The sequence below is a fragment of the Rhipicephalus microplus genome, chromosome X, assembly GCF_043290135.1.
Source record: "Rhipicephalus microplus isolate Deutch F79 chromosome X, USDA_Rmic, whole genome shotgun sequence".
In the NCBI taxonomy this organism is placed as follows: Eukaryota; Metazoa; Arthropoda; class Arachnida; order Ixodida; family Ixodidae; genus Rhipicephalus; species Rhipicephalus microplus.
The window spans coordinates 116,494,564-116,511,450 of NC_134710.1; the positions used below are offsets into that span (position 1 = coordinate 116,494,564).

Here is a 16,887-nt window from a genome sequence, read left to right on the forward strand (position 1 = left end):
TGTCGTGAACGAAACCACCGTAGGAGCAGCAAGACCCTGACATGTAAATCATGACATTAATGACATACATGTCATGATTTTCATGTTATGACTAGTCAGTTATGTTCACCATACAATCATGTTATCCCATACCAATTTTGGTACAGATCCCATTATCCATATGGCCAGGAGAGCTAAAAGTCATAGGTGGCTAGCTAGAGACATACATACATACATACAGACAGATAGATAGGGCTCGCCAAATTTCGGCAAGGAATGCTTTGCATTTAAAATTTGTCGGTAGCTCAGCGCTCAACCCATCTTTTTTCTTCCTGGCTTATGTCGCTTCACTCAATGTTCAAACTGAGGCTCCGAGTTGTACTTGCGAAACAGAAGAGTAGGAAAGGAAGTACAAGTGTTGCTGCAACTCGAAAGGGAGCAAGACTCTGGGTCATAGGAAAGAGGGGAAAAGAAAATATGACATCTGGGATTTTACGTCCCAAAAAACGACAATATGAATATGAGGCACACCGAAGTGGAGGGCCCTAGAAATTTTGACCATCTGGCATTTTCTTTTCTTTTTTTGACGTGCACCGACATGTGTGGTGGCGACCTGTGAGTACACAGGCCGCCACCAGTTCGCCTCCACCCAAATGCAACTGCTGCGGCCAGCATCGAATCTGCGACCTGCGAGTCAGCAGCCGAACGTAACCACTAATCCACCATGGCAGACAGATGGGAAAGAGGAGTGAAAAAAGATACACAAGGAGAAGCCAGTTACCCGAGTAATGAGTACCCCAAACACAGATCGCCAAGATGAAAAACCGTTAGGTGCATGGCGGCACTATGAACTAAACCATGGGCAGATACAGAAGGCCATCCTGATGTTCTGACCACCGCCCACTTATTCATTTCATCTAGAGCCCCAAGAAAAGGAGCTATTATGACCCTCAAAAAACCGACTCTCCGTCGAAAAATCCTGTATGCGCTTCCGAACCCAGTACTAATGACATATTGGTTCCACCTTGTGTGCAAAGTTCTCTATTAAAAAAATTTAAAAAATATCTCTAATGAAATCACTCGGTGACAGGCATTTCTGTTGGCAAGGCTTTTACTTCACTACAAAATATGGATCCTTAGAAACCAGCAGACAGCCACTTTTCAGAAATATTAGCACAGCACAACATAAGTCAGGTCAGATGACAATATATAACACAGGCTGTTATCTGTCATCATCCCTTTTCAGTTGTGGAAGTATGTTGTTTAAACACCATCTAACCCGAGGTACCGCTTCATCCCTTTTCAGTTAAAACTACTCTGAACATGGCATCAAGGGTGTGTAAAACATCCTACTAAACCCCATACATATACAATGTCATAATCTATTGAGTACTCCACCATTTTATATATAAATTACTTGTGTAGCTTTGATAGGCTTCAGGATAACTTAGGACACCTGTCATACACCCTTGCTTTAACAACCAGTCATGAAAAATGAACCAAAAGTCCTATTGTAAGGCCTTCAGTGCACTTGACCCTTTGGCATACATGCAACTACGAACATTAATAAAATACTTGTTGAGTCTCATGCTAAGACACCACACCAAAAGGCATTATAACTGAAGTGCTAGATAAACAGTTAAAAACTGAAATTTTGGAAGATTGCATTTAAAGCACTTATAACAGGGTACTAGTTGTGATAAACCAGGAGGACATCATAAAGAAATGCTGCAAGCTCAGAAAGCCACCCGCACAATACAGTACATTCTACATATTGAGTTGCCTCCATGCTCAACAGCTTTGACAAAACGTACCATTGCACAACCTAAGGAAAAAAAGTGCTGCAGTACATATTTACCACGTATTTCTATTGAAATAATGCTGACACGCCTACTAAGTGTTTGTGCACTTTACTGATATACCCAAACCAGATGGTCATTAATGCTGTGTTAAAACATGTTGCATAACGAGATCCAAAAAACATTGCACAATAAATTAAAAAAAGGGGGGAGGGGGGGCTGCAGAAGGGAACATATTCCTTAGCTGTAAGAAAATTTGCTTGTGCTTTGGAAGTCACATGAAAAATGTTGAAGAGCACTTCGTCCTTTGTGAGCAGGTAGCAATAAGTTGAATAGAATATGCTGGTTTCCTAATAATGCTCAAGAAATACTGCTAGCACATCAAGAGTCCCTATCACTGTACTGTGCTGGCTGTTTTCTTCTCATTTCCGTCTGTTCCTCTTGTGAATTTGACACCTTCACATGTAGGTCAATGGGCTTGTCATATCCCATCAAGCGTTCCAGAGCATCAGCGTCCTGGATGTTTTGCACCTCTACGAACAATGGGTGACCTTTAGCCAGAAGGGTTGTAAATGGGCCAGGGATAGCAGGCACTTTTATGTCATCCGCAATAAAGTTAATGTGTTTTTTGCGGTTCAGCAGGGTCAATGTCGTTGCGTTGAACTCCTTCGTGTCGGGGTCGTACGTGAGTTCAGTCACATATCTAAATTACAAAACAAAAAAAAGGAGGCTATTAGTAACATTGTACCGATCGAAACTTCCGAATAGAAACGTTATTATTACTGCACGTTGTACTACAAAAGAAAACTCAGTTTTACCAATACTGCTAAGAAGATTTTTGAAGTAAAATGAGCTGCATCAAAATATTATGATGAGTGATGGTCACAGAAGCTGGCCAAAAAAAAAAAAAAATCTAACACACCAGAGGTATCGTCCTGGTACCTTATTTAAATGCTGCCAATCATATCACGGATTATAGCTTGTAATGGACATTAAAAATGATTTGGTTGCGCCAAATCATCGTTATACTCGGAATCAATAGAAGCAAGTTATCAAAGATGGCATGGCAAAAATCTGCAGTACTTGCCTCCCGTTTGACCTTTCATTACTTTATACAGCAGGCAACGAATATACGACTTCTAAACAGTAAGATTTCTTTTTACCCATATCTATCCTCAAATTAACGTAAACAGCCCATGTAACTTGACAAGTATCCTAAATAATGGATAGGAATACCTCCTGGTGATGTAGTGCAGCATCAGCGGGGTGACGAAGATAAAGAATGATGCGCATGACACTACAATCACGGTTGCGCCCAATGATGCTCCACTTAGCTTCTGAAGTAAAATGGGCTGCGCCAGAATACCAAGGAAGCTGGTGGTCAAGGACAGGCCTTTCACCATTTTCACTGTGGAGCGAATGGAGCCCAAGTAGACGAGGGTTTTATTCTTTTCACCATTGTTCTGTTCCCGACGCGTCGACGTTGACAGGTGGCTCCTTTGCATTACAGGAGAAACCCCTGGTTGCTGGAAGAACAAGTAACAAAAGCTTGTGACTATTCCATGGTATGAATACATCATGCGCACACGTTAATACCGTTTGCATAGTTCACGCGTTCTCCCAATTCTCGTCAGCTGCGTATATTATCTAAAATTCCAATTACGCCAAACTCAAAGCTATCGGGAATACACACACCAATGCCAACAAAGTCAACTTACAGCGTGCTTTACGTATCGATGGTCGCATCTGAAATCCCGTAAGGTTACTACAGATTTCTGGAACGAAAGCTTAGGAAGCCTGCTTACAAGGGCGACGACACTCATTTTCAACACTTAGTAAATTATGATTCAGTGAGTCCAAAATCGAGAGAGATCCCACGATTCACACCGGTACAGGGCATTCAATAGCTTTCGGATACCATGCGCTGCTCTAAAATCCTAAGCTGGGAAGCTCAAATAACCGTGATCGTGCTTTTGTTTAAGATACACGCTGCAAAAACATAGCGCTGAGCTCGTAAGCGGGCCAACAATAGACATAAACTTTAAGTAAAAAAATTGTTTCGTAGGTTACTTATTACAAAATTATTTGTGTAAATCAAACTAATTTAGGTTTATTAAGTGTGTTTTTAGTAACAAAAGATTTTGTAACAAAAGTAACAAAAGATTTACTTTTTGTAGCATAATGCATTTTTTGCACAAGTGAACAAGTCAATCAACGGCTAGCCAAGCCAAGCGATGCCGAATGCGCTATTGATTTGCGGATACGCGTCAGATTACGTGCACTGTGTGTCGGTAGAGTGGTTCCCTGCGAGAATCGCGGCAGATCGCTAATTACTCGTAAGAGACTGATCAGGGATCAGCTGTCAAAGCACCGTTTATGCACTGACCCCCGAGCTGTGAAAATGGGCGTTTCTTGTACGGCGAAAGTTAACCTACTGAGGAACTTGGGTGTTGATTGAAACTGTTGGAGCGACAATCGCGTTCCATGGAAAATGTTGCTGTCAGTCTTCACAGGTGTCATCGGCTTAGCTGTACATATCGTCTTTCTATTCTCAATATTTGATATTTATTTTAAGTCGCCCATCATTCACGGACTGCCGGCGTACGAAGTGCCGTTGCCTTCGCCAGCTTCGAGGCTGGTGCTCATCGTTGCAGACGGTCTTCGCGCGGATAAGATATTCGAACTTCAGAAAAATGGAACATCAAGAGCGCCATACCTGAGGTAAAAATTTAGTGTTAGCTTAAAATTTACGTCATCGACGATTCACGAGTGCTGTGAGGGTGTTGTGCACGTTTTTAATGGTGTGATATGTTTGCGGGCCAACTGCTCTACGCGCATCTGGGGAGTCGGGAACTTCGTCTGCAGGGCGCGCTTCATGCGAAGTCTGGTTGTGTTGTAATCTTGACTTGTTGTACATAATGCAGAGAATTTGAGCCAGCCAAAAGACGAAGGGGAAAAGTGGCACACATTAGTAAAATCTAGTGTTACAGCGTTGTGTAGTTGGCCTCCTGGTATTTTTGTAAATGAACAAGTGCAATCATATTTGTTCTTATAGCTATGCTTTTAAGTAGCTGATTACCGCAGCTTACATTCACAGCTAGCAAAGGAGCTACGAATCAAAATTGTCGACATTGTGTGCATACTGAAATACCGATTACTGGTGCTCAACTTTCGTTTTCTTAAATTGTATGCATGTTTGCTTGCAGTGAATCAACAACTCTTTGTGCCAATTTAGTTTACCCAGGTCTTCGTTACTTTTGTTTTGACCCTTCATTTTTTTAATTCTACAAAATTAGGTTCCATAATGGCGATAGCGGAGAAATAAATGCTAAGTACTGTGCTATTGCCGTTTCTAGACAGTGTATGATGTGACACTATTGCCATGATCATAAACAGTCATCAGCTTTGCTTAACACTACCGTCATGCATTTTATTTGCCAAGAATTTGATTATATATATATATATATATATATATATATATATATATATATATATATATATATATATATATATATATATATATATATATATATATATATATATATATATATGAGATCTAACAGACAGTAATGCCAAGTAATGTACAGGGGAAGTTATTAGAACCAATGGAATGTAAATAAGAAGAAAGAAAAGTGGATGAGAAAATAACCAGCCATGAAACTACGATATATATATATATATATATATATATATATATATATATATATATATATATATAATCCATTGCTAGTACATAGCTAGTAAGGTAACTATGAGGTTGTGATATTTCAATTTCACGTATATCTTACTAAGATTGTGCAGCACTCTCATATCATATTTAGTTGACCCTTGTTAATTTGTAGTATGTCACAGGTGTAGAGTGGGGTGACTTGACTGAAAATTGGCCTTCTAGACATAATTCAAGTCAACATTGTGTGATGATCCCGGCTGCGGCGGCTGCATTTCCGATGGAGGCGGAAATGTTGTAGGCCCGTGTACTCAGATTTGGGTGCACGTTAAAGAACCCCAGGTGGTCTAAATTTCCGAAGCCCTCCACTACGGCGTCTCTCATAATCATGTAGTGGTTTTGGGACGTTAAACCCCACATATCAATCAATCAACATTGTGTGATGTTCTATGTGCTATAATATTACTAAATCCAAAATTTTCTTTCAAAGGAGAAATTTTAGCCAAATATTGTCTGTTCATATATAATTTGTTAAATCATTATTGTTCAAACTAAAGAAACAAGTTGCAAAAAATTACCTCTGCAAATGATTCCCAGTTGATCCTTGTCATGCCTTCTTTATCTAAAAAATGTTATCTTATGTAACACTTTTAACTGTAAAACATATCAATGTTGAAGCTGTTAATGTTAAGTCTTTCACTCTGGCATTTTCACTGGCATTTCACTCTGGCATTTTCACTCTGGCAAATGCTTCGCCTTTATTTTTTAGGATGTAAGTAGAATATTGACAATATTCTTTTGCGCTCATGCCATGCATAGCTCATTTCATATTTCACTGAAATTATTAGCTTTGTTTCATAAAAAAGGTTCCATAAAAGATAAAATTTTGAGAGGTTTGCAAGTTGCTGAAAATATAAGCACTTTCAACCTGCTCTGTATGATGTTAATTGTTTCATCTGAGACATTTGTAGAAACATTTTAAAACATTATTTGTGTAAGTTAGCTCCTGTGACTTTCAAGATTTAGGACATTGTCAGAACAAATTACATTGCTCGAGTGCAAATAAAGGAGAACAAGCGGACAAACAATTTAGTGTGAGATAAGGCTGCCCATTTATTTTCACAAACCGATTATCATTTCGAGATGGTTTATTTTGGAATTTTCTACTCAGTATTTAGCTTGAAAACTTTGAGGAATTGTTTTCCTCCTTCATAAGACGGGCACTTACAGGAGTACTTACACGAAAATTTTCAATTCTAGTTTTCCTGCATCAAATAATAGGTGACGCCTTTGAAATCCTAGGAAATGTGTTGCTAAGTGTGAGTTCACCCTGAAAAAGTAAAAGCATGTTTTTAAAAGTTAGTTTCGATTCATACGATTCATGTCACTTCATCGTATGAGCTTCTTGTCATGTCCTTGCGCAAAATATTATGTCATTTTCACGGCCGTTCTGCCATGAAAACTGTGGCTTTGCTTCGTTGGAGATGTAGAATTGGCCATTTTGAATGTTTTTGTGATGCAAAAGCGGTCATTTTAAAAGTTTTAGTATTTAACACCATGGCAACTAGCCAGACTGCTGCTTGAAGTCACCATAATATTTATTGTAGCCTGACGTCAGGCTAGTGTCGATGGCAGTAGGTGCACAATGGGGAAATTGTCTCTAATGACAAAATAAAATATCAGCATTTGATGCACTTCACACTTGCTCAGAATCTTCTTTGTACACAGGAAGTTTGTACGGCAAAGTAAAGTTGCTTTGGAAAGAAGGTATTGGTACCCCTTTATGTTCAGTGAATTCAGTGTTTTACCATGTGTCTCGTCTCAAGCAGGAGCTCCTACGTTCTTGCACAAACATTTAGAACAAACTTTATGCTGTTCAATGAAGTTCCCTCTTTGTGGTTAAATATACAAACTTTGGAGGTCGAGGAAAACAATTTTCCTGACCTTTGAGAGCTTGAAAGCTCCTAGCAGTTGTTCCATCGTGTTTTACTGTCTATCAGAATTTTTTAGTAAAATGTGATACATTATACATGCTGTCTCTCCTCCCATTCTCTGTATGCTTTTCAGGTAAATAAGGGAATTTCTTGTGGGTTTGGTAGACACTGCATATGCGTTCTGATGCAAGAATTAGCATCACTATCGAAATACAGGAATATTTGGTCTTTTTTTTTAAATAAGTACATAAGAATGTTTTGGTGCAACAATGCAACTTGTATTTTTCTTTTTCTTTATAGGTCAATTATCACTGAAAAAGGAAGCTGGGGAGTGTCGCACACACGTGTGCCAACTGAGTCAAGGCCTGGCCATGTTGCCCTCATAGCAGGATTTTATGAAGATGTCAGTGCAGTCACCAAAGGATGGAAGCAAAATCCTGTAGAATTCGATTCAGTGTTCAACAGAAGTCGACATGTCTGGGCATGGGGTGCAGCAGACATGGTACACCTATTCACAAAGGGTATGGCAAATCATCTTGAGGCTACCAATTGCATTTGTACAACACAAAAAAAGCTGCCAAGCGTAGTTGTGGTCTTTTAATGTAATCCTACTCTTAACTATTAAGCCAATGCTTTATTTGTGGTGGGACCACTGGGAAAGAAAAGTTATTGCTCCTATGAGAGTTTAATGCATTTTCCTACATACATGCATGCTGTTACCTGATTGAAACTTTCACACATTGTTCTGAATCATTGCAACAGAAATACTTAGTGTCTTGGATGTAGTTTCAGCTATCCACCTAGTTTCTGTACAAAATTTTTGCTGTGCATAAATCTTGTACAAGCTTTTCTGCTACACTTAGTATTTGCATGCTCACAGCAATATTCATAGAATTTCCTCTCTTGTCTGACCACATATATTAACTGCTGTGGGCATGTTATGTTTCCCAGAGTGCAATATGTTTTATTATTTTTTTGCTGTTGTTTTTGGCTTCTATACTGTGCAACACTTGTAGAAGGTAACACTGTATTTAAATGGGCATTGAAACTACATTACATTGTTTTACACACCAGTTCTCCGAATACATTCCTAAGTATGCTGTTAGTCTTTATGGTGATTGTCATATTTTTCTTAGATAAAAAGCTAGGCATGAGCTATACACAAGATCAAAAAGCTTTTTGATAATGTGCTAAAGTTGCGACATATTTGCTGGTGTAGCTGCAGGTTTATGCAAGTGGGGACCGTTGTGTGTTTGTAATCATCCCACTGTTTGCAAAGGCTCAGTAGCCGAGCAGCCTTTCCCATTTTTTTTTTTTTTCAGTTTATTTTATGTCCTAGAACAGAAGCTTGGGCTAGTTGGTGGTTCATCATTGTTCAGGAAAAACAGCACTATAAACAGATGAGGACTAAGGAGGACACAATGCCAATGCTGACTCACAACTAAAAATTTATAGGAAGGTGCATGTTTACATATATAAAGTAGCTGACCCAGTCATGTGACATACCATGGCATCCGCACAGCAGAGCAATCTACAAAATAGCTAATCATCTAAAAATGTAGAGTGTGAGGACATCTGAAAAAAAAAAAGCAAACCATTTACAGGCAAGAAACTTGCATGAGAGTTCCACAAAAATAATTGCTTTAATGCGGCAGCTTTGAATCTGTGTAAAGCTTCCTTTTCACCAAGGGCCACCAACGCTATAAACAGATGAGGACTAAGGAGGACACGATACAGATGCTGACTCACAACTAAAAAAAACCCTTCCTCCTTTCCTTCTATTTAAGGAGCTTCCACAATCTTCCTACTGCATTTGTCCTGATGGCTAAGCAAACAAGTGGTTTTCTCTGTCATTGGTTGGCAGCCACACTCTCTCAAATGAACTGGCAAGTGCAAATCCCCAGAAGCCATTAGAAGAGCACTGACATCAAATTTCAGAATCAAGGTGTGGCTTTCATTCGATAGCTCGGTGTGTAAGGTTCTCCTGGCCAAATTTGAATCGCGTACGAGAGCTTAATAGAAATTGCAGTGCCGCTGCGACATCAACACTAGTGCTACATGTTTGGTGTGATACATTCCACGCATACCATCCTGAGTGACAATATGCTAGTAGCGACGACATGTACAATCTGAGTGTTCTTATCGTGGCGCCACCTGGCGCCGAAGCCTGGAAACGCACTCATTCATCATGTTTGGTCTTCGTCGCACTGCTTTGAATGATTTCGTGAAATTACCAAGATGCAAACCATCCATAAGAGATCAGCTCATTAGTCAGCATGTTGGCGAACTGTTGTGAGTTGCAGTCATATGGTTCGAAGAGCAGAAAAAGAGCAACGAAGGTGTCTTTGCATTACATGCATGTTACAGACCAACACCACCACAAGCTATCAAAGTGGAGTAGCGAATAGACAGATATCATTGCTAACAAGTAACACGCTGTTATTGTTAATAATAGTAAATTGTAGTTCGTCCGTAGACTTCCTTGTGTCGCATAATACCAGGTTACTACCGCCACAACCGTGAGAGTGCTTGAGAGGCTAGATAGGTGGGGCCATCTGGAGACGCAAAGAAGTACCTGGCAAGCAGGGAACATATTCTATTTCTCCGCTGGTGCGCATTCTCTATACCGATATTCCATTGACCCCTTTCCGTATGCCTGAATGCTGTGCATACCAGAACACACCAATATAGCTAATTGAGGCACAGAAGAGAGCACTGCCAAAGCATGCATCCTCAGGCACCTCCTCATTCCTGCTTGAAACGGAGTCCATTTTAGAATCGCTATTCTGCAAAGGATGGATCAAAGCAAAAATTATTCACAACACTGCGAATAATAACGATTCCAAGCTACAAACTGTCGTATTCAACCCTAGCCGGAACTAAGGGCAATGCAGGTGACAAGGTCTGCCTGCATATGTGTGCCTAGCAGACAAAATGTTTGTGAAGCAGCTGATCCTGACGTCACTCTTTTCTGTGGAGAAATGGTCAGCTGTGGCGGGATCTAAGGTGACCGCAAGGTAGCGCTCCCAGTGCCAAAAAGTGGCGGGACTGCCGCCTGATTTGAATTGTGCTAGATACCAGTAATATAAACCAATAAATGTGATAATTATTCGTTCTTCTAATGCATTATAGGTTGCGAATCGCTCCTAGGGGTTCGATAGCTACTTCCTAAGGGTTCGATAGCTACTTGCTGACACAAAAGTCTTGACATGAGTAAATTCGATGTCAGTGCTCTTATAACTAAGATAAGTGTTTCTTTAGTCTAACATTAATGAACCGCCCAGTTTGTCCTATGTAAGCCCTTCTGCATGATAATCACACCCTATATATACAACACATGATTTACAATGAGCATATCTATTGTTTTTCTTGTTCGAATGATTTCTTCTGAACAAGAAGTGTATTCTGGTAATCCTGCTGACCACCAATACACGTAATGATTAAAGTTATTGTGATAGAACGTAAAGGCTTACATTGAGTTTTCATTTCTTGATATGCAAAACTTGAAGTGACTGACATTAAGCTGACCAGAAGAAGGTGCCAGTGTCTGATGCGATACTGGTGAACCTTAAAACTGGTATGATGTAGCACTGATATGTGCATCAACAGCCATCTGTTATGCACATGAAATACGTTTGCTATTTGTGAACAGTCCAGCCTGTTCGGGCGTTTTTTTTTTTTTTTTTTGAAGTAGTGATGGCTTCTGATAGTCTGTATAACTAACAACCAAAATAATTGGCTTGGGCACTTGGTGCAGTTACTGGATTGAAATGAGCAAATTGTTTCTGTAAAGCTGATGTGCCAAGCCCTGGCCAGCACATCAATATCTGCTGTATTATTTAGCTTTTTATTCTTGAATTTCAGTTGCGAAGATAAATATGCTTTTGTATCGCAGTATATCTTCAAATGTCATAGCTTCATTTCATTAAAGAATATATTGTGGTCTTCAAGCTGGTCATGTCAATAATCAGTTTTTGTTATGATTGTTTTGCCCGAGAGCTTGGTTTAAACTTCAAATGCTACTCTTGCACAATAGGGGACCATGAAAAGCATGTTCATGCGCACACTTATGATACAAATGAGATTGACTTTGCTGATGAGGATGCCTCCAGGCTTGACTTATGGGTCTTTGGAAAGATTCAGGTATGAATATACGTTCCTGCACTGAGGCGGGCCTTTAAATTATTGCATGTAGAATGTGCTTTGTATTCTCTATTATGAATATTATCTGCCTATCAGTACAATTTGAAAATTTTAATCAGAATTTTTTAACACTCTGCCTCTGTCAAGAAAAAATAAATAAAATATGAGTCCTGCTACATTTTCCGTAGCCTGCTCTGACTTGAATATTTTTCTCAGAAAGGAGAAGAGGAGAAGGCAGTGCACAGGGCTCTGTGTTTTCTTCTGCTCTTTTCTGAGTTCTTTTCATTTTCTGATTTTGTTTTAAAAGTATGGTGAGTATGTTTGTAGGGCACTAAAATGGCCATGACGGTAGACTATTTGAGCTAACCACAGACTGTTATTTTACAACTTGCAAGAGATATTTTAATAGACAGTATTCACCAGTGATTGCAGTTAGAACCTCATTACCAGTATTTGATAATTTCTGGTTGGTTTCAGGAGTTTCTTCACAGTGCAGCAGATAATCAGACACTGACTGAAATGCTCAGGCAGGACAAGATAGTTTTCTTTTTGCACCTTCTTGGTTTGGATACCATAGGACACGGTTATAACCCTGACTCCACGTAAGTGCATTGTATCTAACATATTTGTTACTTTGCTTGCACATGGGTTATTCCCAATTCTCTTCTTTCTAGAGAGTACTATGAAAACATTGCATTGGTTGACCGAAACATCAAGCATATGGTAAAGCTCATTGAAGAGTTTTATCAAGAAGATGGCAAAACTGCTTATATCTTTACATCGGATCATGGAATGACGGATTGGGGTATGTTGTATTTTTACATATTTAACTGCTCTTTGAATGGGCTTCGTTCAATATTCTTTGAAATTGTCACCTTATAACATTTTCAGAGATGAATAGCCTGTAAGAAGACCATCCAACATAGTTTTTTTTTTCAAGTTATCACATGTTATGATAGTGATAGTATGTGTACTCGCTTTTCCTTTCTGACAGCTCTCAATACTAGAGGCAACATGTTGCATTGTGTTCTCTATGTTTTCACCTCTGGCGGTATAGGTACTGGCCAGGATGTTGCTAAACTGACGGTTATCGATGGAAGGAATGATGGTTATCGATGGAAGGACTAATGGCCTGTTTCCACAGAACCCTTATCAGTGGCAATGGAGGCCTCATTCTCCTAGCCATGTGCAGTGGGAATAAAAAATTCTTTAGCTTTGATGATGAAACTTGCTTAGATATTTTACAGTTTGTCTGTGGTGTCTTCCACCTACAGAAAGCACACAACCTTTATTGCTTTTCAAATTCTGAGCCTGTCATGGGATCGAATCCCGGCCACAGTGGCTGTATTTTTGATGGATGTGAAAAAGCTTGAGGCTTAGATTTATGTGCACAGTAAAGAAAACCAGGTTGCCAAAATTTTCGGAGCCCTTCACTATAGTGTCTCTCATAATCAAATCTTGGTTTGCGACGTCAAACTACTACAATTGCTATTAAATGCTAAGCCTAGGAACTGTGTAAATTTCACATGCATGGGAACATGCTCTGGTGACGACGCTAGTGGCAGTTCATAGTTGCCACTTTTTGTGTCGGTTTTCCTTGTATAGAGCCTTTGAAGGTGAAATATTGTTTTGTCTTTTTTTGCATGAGTATGTTTAATGCAAATTTCTTTGTACACTTACATATTGAAGATCGTCTTCACAATTCTCAATTGGTTTAGTCTGTATTATTAGTTCAGTAAATAAAAAGAAGTAAGTAATATAATTTTGGCAATACCACAAAACTACTTGAATCACTCCTTATTTGGAGGCTGCCATTATGTATGTGGAAATGGCAACAGTAATGTCTGTGCGATTTCCATTGCTTTAATTAAAACAAATTCATTTTTTTCTTTGCAGTTATTTCTGTATTGCTAAATCCCATTTTATTGAAGTTGTGTCAAACATAAAAGAACCTAGCCCCCGAAAATTCCCTTCCTTCAACCAAGTAACCATGCCCCTCCGCGATGGTCCAGTAGCTAAGGTACTCGGCTGCTGACCCACAGGTCGTGGGTTCGAATCCCGGCTGCAGCGACTGCATTTCCGATGGAGGCGAAAATGTTGTAAGCCCGTGTGCTCAGATTTGGGTGCACGTTAAAGAACCCCAGCTAGTCGAAATTTCCGGATCCCTCCACTACTGCTTCTCTGATAAATAAATATATGGTGGTTTTGGGACGTCAAACTCCACATATCAATTAACCAAGTAACCACGGATATCAGGTAGGCATACAATGGGACGTACATGTCGAATATTCCAGAAATCCATCAAATGTCCACGGATGTACACTGTCACTGTACATCTGATGGACGTACATCACATGTACAAAGGGAAAGAATTTGTACGTTCGCTCAACATCCATTCAGGACAGCCAACATAGACATTGACCGGCCCTTTAAAGGATATATATATATATATATATGACGCTATGATGAATGGGAGACGTGGCCTGGCTCATATGCCATATTTATTCCATTAAGCACTTCTTCCTCATCTACTTTTAACCATCCCTGCCTTCTTATGTCACAGGATTTTCCCCCCCCCCCCCTGAAAGAAGTCCCGTCAGACGAACAGAAACGAAAAGTGAATTTGCATGACTTAGAAGTGAACATTGTCAAAAAGGGAAGATCGTTCCATGTCCCAGGAAGTTTCCGCAAACACACTATAGCTTCACAGGAGAGTGCAGCAGTCCGGTAAGTGCTGGAGTTTTGGTGGGCGAGGCTGACGTTTGCGTACTGGAAAACACAAGTACATCTTTAACGTGGAAACTGCAGATGATGAAACTGCTTGTAGTCTTGCGAGGAATGATTGTGGTGTGAAGGCTTTGGAGTGCCAGCAGCATGATTTCCATAGGCGTCGTGCTCTTTGCCTTAATTGGTGCACATGTAGCACCACCAGTCTGCGTGTTTGTTGAACAAGACTAGTGCGATGATTTCTGCATCCTTCGGGAATACAGAGTGTGGTTTTGCACCTTTTTCGTCACTTTGTCTCTTGTTGTCTCAACAACTTTGATTGTAGACTGAGTCTTGATCTCTTCTGGAGAAAACTTGTGCGATGTTCCTTTTTGCGAAAATGTCTTGAATTAGATGACTTGTTTGTCTTAAGCGAGACATCTTGAATTTGTCGTCGCTTCACTTGACTCGTTTGAAGACGCCCTTGTTTAATTCTTGAGTGTTCTTCCAAAGGTATTTCCGTTCGTCATCATCCTTGTTGATGTAGCCCTTGGAGACTCTGTTGTTCTTGGGCCTGATTTTGCTGGCATTGATGGTGTTGCTGCGGAACGAGCTGAGGTGGCAGCCGTTTTCAACCATAGCACTGATTTTCTGGGCAACTTGATGTGGTGTCCAGTAGGCAGATGGTAGTCTGTGGACTGTTATGTGGCATTTCGGGTAATGAAGGTTGTGCGCTAGAATTTACTGCAGGATCTTCGAAGGCTCTTGTGACGCCGTTCCTAATGGACGCTTCTGGTTCTCAGCAATGTGTGTGATTTGATGCTTCCGAGCCTCCTGTGTCAAGACTCTCAGGTGTCCGTGCACTGGATGGTGACACCGCAGCAAGCGTGGCTTGGTCAGATTTCAGTCGGAAATGTTTGTCTTTCTGTGTAACTAACGAGTTAAGCTGTTCTGACGCATGCATCTGCACAGAAGGGCCAGAGCCTGGCTGAGTATCTTTCGAGTTCCTCGCCTCTATATCAACCGTAGTGAGCATGTGAGATGCGACATCATTGTGAGCAAGTGAAGAGCCAAGCGACGGGAAAGCAGGAGGTGTTCGAAGTGTCCAAGACGGAGAATACAGTGCACAGGTTGGCTCTGTAACGTGAGTGCTTCGGTGCAGTGATGATGTAAAGGTTGGTTTTCAATCGGGAAGTTGCAAAACGCGGTGTAGTATTGGGTACACTCTTCCTGCAAACAGATCTGGCTGCTTTTCAGTGAGAGGGTGCTTTAATTGGTCTTGTTTCAAAGGCCGATTCATTCTTGGTGTCCCAATGCGTGAGCAGTTCTTTTGGCTATGGCGCCCGAGTGCGATTGTTTCCAAATGGTTGAAAATAAGAAAGTCTTCATCATAGTTGCGAAAACGGGCGATCATTTCTTCTTTTATCTTTTGCCACGATTTGTCGTTTTCGAATATGTGTGTAAAGTAAAACTTGAAAGCCTCACCAGAGATGTAATCAGTGAAGTTGGTGATTATCTCCCGTTCCGACCATGATGCAGCGGTAGTGTAAAGCTCGAACAGGTAGAATCAGTCCTGCATGGGTCCATCATCCGCTGCTCCGGTGTACTTGGGGATGGCAAGGTCAGTCGATGGTTCTGTCATGATGGTTGCAACGGTGTCCAGTGGCGATGCACTTCTGTGGTCTATGTTTGGTCACTGCGTTTCGCTGAGGTCTTCAATGATGATGGCCAGTTGATGAAGTGATTGCGAGGTGTTGGGACTCCGGGTCCTGCCGGTCTCGTTTTCGGTAGCTGGCCCCGTCGCAGGATCCATTGTCCAACAATTCAGCGAGAAGAAGCGCCCGAACGAACAACAGAGATTTATTTACATGTGGAGAAGTGATCAACTGATCCAAAGAGAGAAGAGTGGGAGTGATACAAAACGTCTTCGGCATTTTATAGCGCCACGTTGTTGACACTGGGCGCCTTGTCCGCATCGTCAGCCAATACGGTGTCCCCGGCACCTCGGCCACGAGGGAGGGGGAAACACCTCTCACAACACATGGAGTGGCACAACCCAACACGATGTCCATATATGGTCCCGGCGCCCCAAAATGTTACCAAACATGGTCACGAACGCACAGCAGACCCCGGAGCTCTCCCAGCGAGAGGAGGAGCCCGAATGGGGAGGTGGGGGTGGACGACACCGTCGGTCAAGAACCGGTTCTCCCCCAAACTCGTCCTGCCCGGTTCCCCAGGGCCGGTCGTAACAGTCTCTCGCGCGGGGGGGTGAAGATGTCGATGGGCTGAGGTTTGCAGCCACTGTCCGGAGAGATCAGCGCCGGCAGTCGGTTTGGTGACGACCGTCTTTGATGAAGTAGAGGGCAACACCTGCTTCATTGTGGGCTCAACAGACATCACATACGCACATGAAAACACAACTACTCAGCCGGTGAGCGCCGGACAATTCCGCCAAACTCCACCAGGCAATTTTCCCCTTTAACTGATATTAAAGGAAATACACATTTTATTCAAAATGTTACTCACACTTTAAGGTGACACAAAACAACAACACTGGAAGCACACCGAACCCGAAACCCTGGATAGCCGTGTCTTCAACGTTTTCAAACAAGTACACCTAAAAGAGTAAAAAAACAATCACTAGCTCTTGTCTAGGTCA

At 41.1% G+C, this 16,887-nt stretch overlaps 2 protein-coding genes across 2 annotated transcripts in view; one reads left to right on the forward strand and one right to left on the reverse strand.

The window, feature by feature from the left end:
* Positions 1-1,832: 1,832 nt before the first annotated feature.
* Positions 1,833-3,736, reverse strand: LOC119176334 (transmembrane protein 70 homolog, mitochondrial). The gene is made up of 3 exons (XM_037427560.2): positions 3,497-3,736; positions 3,015-3,304; positions 1,833-2,481 (listed from the first exon to the last, which is right to left on the reverse strand). The coding sequence occupies exons 1-3, from the start codon at positions 3,599-3,601 to the stop codon at positions 2,160-2,162; spliced, it is 717 nt and encodes a 238-aa protein (XP_037283457.1). The 5' UTR covers positions 3,602-3,736; the 3' UTR covers positions 1,833-2,159.
* Positions 3,737-4,126: 390 nt separating this feature from the next.
* Positions 4,127-16,887, forward strand: part of PIG-N (Phosphatidylinositol glycan anchor biosynthesis class N) — a 60,401-nt gene continuing 47,640 nt past the window's right edge. Inside the window, exons 1-5 of the mRNA XM_075877451.1 lie at positions 4,127-4,499; positions 7,680-7,900; positions 11,416-11,522; positions 12,000-12,124; positions 12,197-12,327. Of these exons, the coding sequence (XP_075733566.1) occupies positions 4,270-4,499; positions 7,680-7,900; positions 11,416-11,522; positions 12,000-12,124; positions 12,197-12,327 (814 nt within the window). The 5' untranslated portion in view covers positions 4,127-4,269. The remainder of the gene's footprint in view (positions 4,500-7,679; positions 7,901-11,415; positions 11,523-11,999; positions 12,125-12,196; positions 12,328-16,887) is intronic.

Coding starts and splice junctions, on each gene's coding strand:
- LOC119176334 (XM_037427560.2), bottom strand. CDS start 3,601: ATGAGTGTCGTCGCCCTTGTAAGCAGGCTTCCTAAGCTTTCGTTCCAG. Junction 3,305..3,496: donor ATCGATACGTAAAGCACGCT/GTAAGTTGACTT, acceptor TTGTTCTTCCAG/CAACCAGGGGTTTCTCCTGT. Junction 2,482..3,014: donor CTGCACTACATCACCAGGAG/GTATTCCTATCC, acceptor TTTGTAATTTAG/ATATGTGACTGAACTCACGT.